Below are 9,059 nucleotides of genomic sequence, written 5' to 3' on the forward strand. Positions count from 1 at the left end.
CCCCCCCCCCCCCCCCCCAGCCAGTCCCTACCTCTTGCCTCCCATAGCCTGGCCAAGGTGGGTGGGGTGAGGGTCAGGGTCTAGATTGAGAGGTAGCCCCTGTTCTTTGCTGCCCACCAATGCCTTGAGACTTTGCCCTTCCCACCCTTGCCCATCTTCCTGCCCCGGGGCAAGGCGAGGGTTGGGGGCTGACTCCTCCCCCTGCCGCCTTCCAGATTCCCTCTGCAGACATCAGGATGAGGTCTCCAGTCCTGTTTGCTGCCTTCTTCTGGCTCCGGGGATATTTGGCTAAGGTAAGGTGGGCACAGGGAGCAGGCCCTATGGGTGGAGTCCGTGCCCGCCAGGGCATGTCCAGGCCTCCCGGTTCTGCGGGACCCACAGCTGGTCTGCATTAGGTGAGAACAGAGGCCGATCCCCTCCCACAAGACAGCCAGACAGGCCGCTACAGCCCGCCCTGGCAGCCTCCTGTAGTTGGGGAAACCTCTGCAAGGAGCCCCTTTAGCCGAATCTGGGGGAGTGTCAGACACAGGGCGAGCCTTCTCTCAGATCCTGGCCTCAGCCACCGCCTCATTTCCCAGGGGCCTGGGCCCCAAAGGCCTCTACCTATCTCCTCCCTACTCCTTTCCTACAGGAAGATGCATGCCAGCCCCTGGAAGGGAGCCCAGACAGGCAGGGCGGAGGTAGGTGTCTTCCCGTAGGGAGGAAGGTCGAGGGGGGTGGTTTGTGGGTGCAGGGACACTTTCTCCATGCCAGATCCTGACCCTGCTCTGGACAGAAGGAGTGTTGGGAGGCCCTGAAGGCACCCTCTTTCTGCAGGCCCACCCCTGAGAGTGAATGTCAGCAGCCGGCTGACAAGTCTCTTTGTGACCTGGGAAGGCTCGGGGCTAGCCAGGCTGGACCATGCCCTCCGCCTCAGGCATCTGAGCTCCCTGGGCTCTCCAGAAGGGCAGCAGCTCCAGGTCCGCACCAATGCATCCAGCTTTGAGTTCCAGAACCTGGTGCCAGGGAGTCACTACCAGCTGGAAGTGACTGCCCTGCGACCCTGTGGGCAGAATGTCACCGTCACCCTCAGGGCCTACACAGGTATGAGGCCTGTAAGCTGAGGAGCAAGGCACATTGTCTGGGGTGGGGGCCAGAAGTGGTTGCCCTAGAAGGCTGACAGGGGCAGGGTAACTGAAGTGGGCACCTTCTGCGAGGACCATGCCTGCACGGTGAGCCACTTAGAAGCAATGTGAGCAGAGGGCGCTGCCCCTTGGTGCTGACCTTGGTGTTTCTCTCTTCCTCTGATGCAGTCCCATTGGCCGTCCATGGGCTGCAGCTCCACGGCTCTGGGAGCCCAGTCAGCCTGGAGGCCTCGTGGGGAGATGCCCCCGGGGAGCAGGATGGCTACCAGCTTCTCCTCTACCACCTGGAATCCCAGACATTGGCACACAACATTTCCTTGCTCTCTGGCACCCTGTCCTACAATTTTGGCAACCTCTCGCCAGGTAGCGAGTATGTTTTGGAGGTTATCACCCGGGCTGGCAACCTCCAAGCAAAGACCAGCATCCACCAGTGGACAGGTGAGGTGGGCGCTTGGGCAGGCCCCAGGTGGCAGCCAGGCTGGGAGTGGGGCATGTCCAGAGTCTCGCAGGCGGCTGTGTCCCAGCATTGCTCTGGGCTCCCTGGTCATAGATAGCCCCTGCTCCAAGGCCCTTGCTCACGCCCACTCTGCTCTCCCCGTCCTTCCTCCAGCCCCCATATCCCCAGATGGGCTGGTGCTGCGTGCTCTGGGCACCGACGCCCTGCGAGCCTCCTGGAACGGCTCCGAGGAGGCTGCCTGGCTCCATCTGGTGCTCACAGACCTCCTGGGAGGCACCAACCTGACTGCAGTGGTCACACGGGGGGTCTCCAATCACACTTTCCTTCACCTGTCTCCGGGCACACCCTACAAGCTGGTGCTCAGCGCGACCGCAGGGCCCCATTGGGAAGAGGGGCCCAATGCCACCGAATGGACCTGTGAGTGACTGGGGACAGGGCGCGCTGCAGGGAGTTTGGTGGGCGTGATCTTCCCGTTGGCCGTGGTAGGTGCCCACTTAAGAAGATGCTGGTGGGCTCGCTAGGTCACATTACCCCATTTTATGGTAGAAAAGCGGAGGTTCAGAGAGGAAACACCCCAAGGTCATGCAGCATGTGAGTGGCCGAGCTGGCTGTTCGGGACCTGGGTTGGGTGCCTGCAGAGCCCAAATTGACTTGGCCACAGTTTTACTCAGAGACCATCATGAAGGGGTTAAGAGGGGAGTGAGGGGAGTAACCAGGCTGCCGGGGCTCTGAGTTTTGTGTCCACTACCCACTGGCTGTGGGCTTCTAGACAGCCACTCACCTTCTCTGTACATTAGTTTTTGTGTCTTTCCCCGCCCCCCCCGTATTCATCATAGAACACATACATGCACACGTTAGAGAGACAGAGAGAACACACACATCACACCTGAGAGAGAGACACAGAGAGAGAGAGAGAGAAAACACATATGCACACCTGAGAGAGACACAGAGAGAGAGAGACGGAGAGAGAGAACACACATGCACACCTGAGAGAGAGAGAAATAGAGAAAGAGAAAAAACACATATGCACACCTGAGAGAGACAGAGAGAGAGACAGAGAGAGAACACACATGCACACCTGAGAGAGACAGAGAGAGAGAAAAAAAACACATATGCACACCTGAGAGAGACAGAGAGAAAGAGAACACACATGCACACCTGAGAGAGAGAGAGAGAGAACACACATGCACACCTGAGAGAGAGAGAGAGAGAGAACACACATGCACACCTGAAAGAGAGAGAGAGAGATAGAGAGAGAACACACATGCACACCTGAGAGAGAGAGAGATAGAGAACACACATGCACACCTGAGAGAGAGAGAGAGATAGAGAGAGAACACACATACACACCTGAGAGAGAGAGAGAGAACACACATGCACACCTGAGAGAGATAGAGAGAGAACACACATGCACACCTGAGAGAGAGAGATAGAGAGAGATAGAGAACACACATGCACCCCTGAGGGGGAGAGAGATAGAAGGATGTCCACAGAGGCTGGTCATGCCACGATCCTCCTCCTCAGTCTGCAGTCCATTGGATCCAGGCACTCTCACTTACTGTGTCTTACAGGCTGACTGGGGATTTGAACCACTGTCGCCATGTGGAATTCAGCGTCTTTGGAGCAGTGCATTACCAATGCTCCACAGAGCCACCCAGTTTCTGTATTGTTGGGAGGAGATGATGACAACAGTGCCCTGGTGTTGTGAGCAACCGCCCCAGAGCGCTCAGATACACTGCTGCTCAGATACACTGTTATTTTTGTCCCTGGCCGGATGGCAGCAGCCAGATCCCCATGTTTACTAGCAACGGGCGCCTCCCAGCCTCTGGACAGGACGCCGCTCAGTGTGTGAGAAAGACTGGCGCAGAAAGGGCAGGGGCTTCCCATCCACCATTTAGTACTTGCTCCTTTCCCCCACAGATCCCTCTGCCCCCCTGGACCTGGTGCTGACCCCCATGCCCCCCAAGCTCTGCGCAAGCTGGACGCCAGGGCCAGGTGCCTGGGATGGCTACCTGCTGCTGTTAAGTGGGCCAGTGGAGAAGAATACCGTCCTGGGCCCCGAGACCCTCAGCTTCACGTTCTCAGGACCCCTGCCCGCCGGACACTATGCTCTGGAGCTGAAGGTTCTGGCTGGGCCCTATGACGCCTGGGCCCAGGCCAGTGCCTGGCTGGCTGGTGAGTCCAGGCTGGGGGAGCAGGGAAAGTCCTGCCCAGGGACACTTGCTAAAGGAGGAAGGTGGGTTTCACTCTCTGTTGATGCCCCCTCTCCAGATTCTACAGCCCAGCCCAGCTTGGGGAATGATGCCAGGCTGCAGCTGGAGGGGCTAGAGGCCACTGGGAAGCCCGGGAGGCGGGCACTGCTATATGCTGAGGGCAGCTCCGGTCTCCTGGGGAACATCTCTGTGCCACCTCATGCCACCTACCTCACCTTCTGTGGACTGGTGCCTGGAGCCCATTACCGGGTGGACATTGTGTCATCTCTGGGAGTCCTCACCCAGAGCCTCATGGGCTACACAAGTGAGTGCCAGCCACTGTGTCCCCTGCCTTGGGGAGGAAAGTCAGAGGAGGGGCAGGGGCATCACAGGGTCACAGACCTAGATGGCCCCCTAGCCTAACTGCCCCTCTCTCTAGGTCCCCTGGCACCACAGTCACTGGAGGTCATTGGCAGAGCCAGCCCCTCTGAGCTGGCCATTGGCTGGGTCCCTGCACTGGGGCAGCGGGAAGGCTACAGGGTTACCTGGCACCAGGAGGGCAACCAGAGGTCACTGAAGAATCTGGTCGACTTGGGTCCGGACAATTCCAGCCTGATACTGCAGGATCTGGTGCCTGGCTCCTGCTATACCGTGGCACTGTGGGCCTGGGTGGGGAATCTCAGCTCCAGCATCCAGATGGTCCACTCCTGCACTCGTGAGTTCCTGGCTATAGCCTCTGGAGGCCAGCCTGGGGCATGGTGGGGACTTTCCTCTACTCTCTGCCCTGTGTGTGCTGTGTTCTTGATGCAGAGGACCAAAAGTCCAGGGTGGGGCCTTTCGTGAATGTATTTGCAAACATTTTCCACCTGCTATCATCTCATTTATCCACCCACTTACCCATCCACCCACCAATCCATCTGCCCATCTACCTACCCATACATCTACCCATCCATTCACCCATCCACCCATCCATCCACCTACCCACCCATGTATCCATCCATTCGCCATCTCTCTATCTATCCACTGAGTCACCCACTCATCCATCCATTCATTTATCCACCCACCCACCCTCTATCCGAATATCCACCTACCTATCCACCCACCTATCCCTCTATCCATCCATTCATCCATCCATCCACCCACTCATCTATCTGCCCACCCATCCATTCATCTACCCATCTATCCATCCATTCATCCATCCACCCACTCATCTATCTGCCCACCCATCCATTCATCTACCCATCTATCCATCCATTCATCCATCCACCCACCCATTCCTCTATTCATTCATTCACCCATCCATCCATCCAACCATCCACTCACCCATTCTTCTCTTCATCCCTCCATTCATCCATCCATCCACTCATCCACCCACCTATCCATCTATCCACCCACCCCATCCCACTCTCTATCCATTCATCTGTCTATCCATCCATCCATCCATCCATCCATCCACCCATCTATCCATTCTTCCAACAAATACTTAATGAATACCTCCCACTTTCTAGGTATGGGGCCAGGTGCCTAGGTTAAAAATTATTGGGACCAGTAGTTGGTGTAATGGCTACATTGCTGGACTCCCATGTATTCAACTGCAGTTTGAGTCCTAGACCCGGTGGCTTAAACTGACACTGGGTGCGTGTGTGTGCATGTCCAAGATCCCGAGAAGAGAATGGAGAGAAGGGATTGTGGCGTGGCCATCCCCCCCACCCTCGGGGGTGATTTCTCGCTTTCTGTCTCTCTGTCTGTCTCTGTCTTTCTGGTGAGCACACATGCCCACCTCTGGAAACAAACAAACAAACAAACAAAAAAAGAACAAACAAATATGAACAAGACAGTCTAGAAAAGAGGACTGACAAGTAAACAGACGGTTATGATTTTGCAGATTGTATTATAATGAATGTAAATACATTGATAGTGTAAGCATGATGCAATAGTGTGAACCGTATGAAACTACATTCTTAAAAGCTGAAATGGCTGAATATTCAGAATTTAATGTGGTTTGACCTAATCTTAGGATTAGGATTCTTGGAAGGGCCACCAGTTTAGGGAATTGGGGTGGATTCCCAGAGGAGGAGGGCATGCTGAATGAGAGGCTGAGTGGGGCCTGCGTAGGAGGCTAGGCATGGGCCGAGAACCACAGGCCAGAGACAGCTAGCCAGACTGAGCCATCCCAGGAGCTGACAGCCAGCAGATAAGCTGGAGCCCCGGGCTCTAAGGGTGCAAGAGAGCAGGTGCTCGGCTGGGTGCTAGCGGGGGTGAAAGTGACCAGACACCAGGCCCTCCAAGAGTGACCTCGGGGACAGCTGGGCAAACAGGTGACAGGGTGTCTCCTCAAGAGCTTTCCTGGGAGGGGAAGGAGAGCGGGTTTTGGGGTTGTGGAAACTGGATCTTAGACTGGCAGTGCTCAGAGCTTGTTTGGAGACAGGGAGGAGGGGAAGGAGAGGTGGGATGCAGTTATTCCAGATCTGGATCTGCTTCTTCCTTGTCCTTGCAGCCCCTGCTCCTCCTGCCAACTTCAGCCTGGGCCCTACCAGCCAGCCACCTGTCCTGACGGCTTCCTGGTGCCCTCCGCCAGGGGGCAGGGATGGCTTCCACCTGCGGCTCTACCGTCTGCGCTCCCTGACTCTGGAGAGCGAGGAGATTCTGGCTCCAGAAGCCCACAACTTCTCCTGGGCCCAGATGGCCCCGGGCACCGAGTTTCTGGCACAGCTGGCTACTTTGCAGGGGCCCAGTGAGAGCAGTGACGCCAACGCCACAAGCTGGACGTGTAAGTGCCCTCCGTGTGGCCCTCCTCGCCTGTTCTCAGGATTCCTACGGGACTGCATGTCCCTCTTGGCTGCTTTGTGGCCTGGGTGAGCAGCTGGTCATTCTGGAGACATGCACCCCTGAGCCCTAGGCACCAGGAAACCACCGCCCTCACCAGCCTCACCCAGGGCCTTGACCTGGCATTCCCGAAGGTGGGCAGGACCAGGGCGGCCACGGGCATGCCGTTAGCCTTGCTCTCCCATGGCTGACGCCGTGAGGTGGGTGTGGTGAGGACCCGGCCTCTGGCTCCCCATGAGCGACTAATCTCAGCGGCAGCTAATGCTCTAACCGGAGCTCAGCTGAGCGCTGCCTGTGCTCTCCCAGCCACGCTCTTGACGTTGCGCCTGCGCGGTCGTTACTGCCGCGTCTCCGGGGCACAGACGCTGAGGCTGAGGCACAAAGGCAAGTAACCGGCCCTAGGTTCTCAGCCCCCGGTGGGAAGTCATGATTCGGGCTCAGGCAGTGTGAGCAGAGCCCGCACACTGGCCACATGCTAACCCTCAGCCCTGGGAGGAGCAGGGAGCTGAGGCCCTGGGGAGCGTCATGGATTCCTGCAGGCGTTCTCTCTGGCGCCCTCGGAGATGGGTCAGGGAGCCCCATCACACTAGCCTGAGTCCTGCGTTTTCAGTTGCTGAGCCCTCGGTGGGAATGCAGAGCAGCCAGGCCCTGCTGCCCCCAGCAAATCTTCTGCAATATGCCGACTCCCCTACTCCTGCCCAAGTTCCCCTCAGCTGCCTCCTTCCACCCCGGCCATAGTTCACTGTCCTCTAGATCCCACCTAGACCTTCCCAAGGAAGGCCCTGAGACCTCAGGCAGGCTGGGAGGGGCTGGAATGAGGTCCAGACTGGAGGAAGGAGTCTGGATTCTGACCCGATTCAGTCCCTAAATCCAGCCCCAGCCCTCTCTGGGCCTCTGTCCCCATTTACAGACAGGAGTGTTGACCAGGTGACCGGGCCAGCTTGTGTGACTCCAGACTGTCGGCTCAAACTCTGAGCAGGGAGGGCACTGCCCAGGCCCCTAGACCCTACCTGTCCATCCCCTCTAGGGCATATGGCAGCGCCTGGGGCTCAGGGGCCGGAAGAGGCACACGGTCCACTCTCTGCTGCCCAGTCTTACCTTCCGCAGGAGGCATGGCATGTGGGGAGACCAAGGGGCTCATTCATGGAGTCACCCTCTTTGAACCCGAGCTTTGTGCCTTGGAGCACCTGCAGGGCTCTGCCTTCAAGTAGAGTCATGGGCTCACCTGCTGCCCTGACCAGCACCAGGGTCCTAGGTGTTTCTCTCTGTCCTTCTCTGTGTCCCTACTTCTTGTTCTCTCTACAGCCCCCCTCACTCCTCCTCTGGTAAATGTGACCAAGGAAGGCTCCACCCAGCTCCGGGTATCCTGGGTCCACGCTCCTGGGGGACGACACGACTACCAGGTGACCCTGTACCAGGCGGGCACCCAGGCAGGCACTCACACCGTGGAAGCCCAGGTGGACAGCACGCGCTTCTCAGCCCTGACTCCGGGCACCAAGTATGACGTGGAGGTCATCTCGCGGGCTGGGCCCCTTCACTCTGCCGCAGCCAAGGCATCTGGCTGGACCTGTGAGTGGGTGCGAGGAAGGCAGGGAGGTGGGAGAGGCGGGCAGGGCTGCCGCAGGGACCCCTGGGTTCTTCTGTCCATGGCACCTTGGCCCTCCTTTGGCTCTTTTCCTACCTCCACACCCAAGAGGGCTGCCTGAGGTCAGTGAGCACCTGGCACCGTGCACGGGCCTCTCGGGGCTGGGCCAGCAGCCTGGGTGACCTGCCCTCCTTCCCTCCTCAGCCCCACTCACGCCCAATGAGCTGTCGGTGTCAATGCAGTCAGGCAGCGCTGTGGTCAGCCTAGCCTGGGCCCGCGGTCCCTTGGGGCAGGGTGTGTGTCATGCCCGACTCTCGGCAGCTGGGCGCCACTCCTGGGAACAGTCCCTGGTGCTGGGCCAAGCCTACCTGGTCCTCGGGGGCCTGACGCCTGGACGCAACCACTCCCTGTCGGTGCTGTGCGAGGCGGGCCCGTGGCGGGCGTCCACCCAGCCCGTGCTGTTGCCTGTGGGTACGTCGCACCCGCGGGGGTCGGGGGTTCCCTGAGAGGAGGTCTGACCTGTTGGTGGCTCTGCTCATCCTGTTCAGAGCCATTTGCCTCCCGTACCCCTAGGCAGACGCTGTGTCCCCCCCTGCTGGGCGGGGTGTCCGAGGGGGAAGTCATTTCTCTGTAGCCAATGCCCCTTTCTGTGGGAATGAAGCCCAGTCCCTTTGAGGCCCTGACCCAGAGCCACCCCCTTGGGGTTCACGGACACCCACGTGATGTGGAGCCTTTGATTCCCACAGAGCCTGGCCCTGTGGAGGACATGCAGTGCCAGCCTGAGGCCACCCGCCTGGCCTTGACCTGGACGGTGCCTGCTGGGGACGTGAGCACCTGTCTGGTGGTGGCCGAGCAGCTGGGCGTGGGGAGGAGTG

The 9,059-nt window shown here is 58.7% G+C and overlaps 1 protein-coding gene across 1 annotated transcript in view; it reads left to right on the forward strand.

The window, feature by feature from the left end:
- The window catches only part of LOC102499823 (receptor-type tyrosine-protein phosphatase V), a 27,592-nt gene that overhangs the window by 3,019 nt on the left and 15,514 nt on the right, over window positions 1-9,059 (forward strand). The window contains exons 2-13 of the mRNA XM_027776000.1: window positions 216-293; window positions 632-680; window positions 817-1,083; window positions 1,293-1,562; window positions 1,735-1,998; window positions 3,502-3,756; window positions 3,853-4,098; window positions 4,213-4,488; window positions 6,271-6,543; window positions 7,905-8,168; window positions 8,389-8,655; window positions 8,931-9,057. Of these exons, the coding sequence (XP_027631801.1) occupies window positions 216-293; window positions 632-680; window positions 817-1,083; window positions 1,293-1,562; window positions 1,735-1,998; window positions 3,502-3,756; window positions 3,853-4,098; window positions 4,213-4,488; window positions 6,271-6,543; window positions 7,905-8,168; window positions 8,389-8,655; window positions 8,931-9,057 (2,636 nt within the window). The remainder of the gene's footprint in view (window positions 1-215; window positions 294-631; window positions 681-816; window positions 1,084-1,292; window positions 1,563-1,734; window positions 1,999-3,501; window positions 3,757-3,852; window positions 4,099-4,212; window positions 4,489-6,270; window positions 6,544-7,904; window positions 8,169-8,388; window positions 8,656-8,930; window positions 9,058-9,059) is intronic.

The sequence above is a fragment of the Tupaia chinensis genome, unplaced genomic scaffold, assembly GCF_000334495.1.
Source record: "Tupaia chinensis unplaced genomic scaffold, TupChi_1.0 Scaffold000627_1, whole genome shotgun sequence".
NCBI lineage: Eukaryota > Metazoa > Chordata > Mammalia > Scandentia > Tupaiidae > Tupaia > Tupaia belangeri.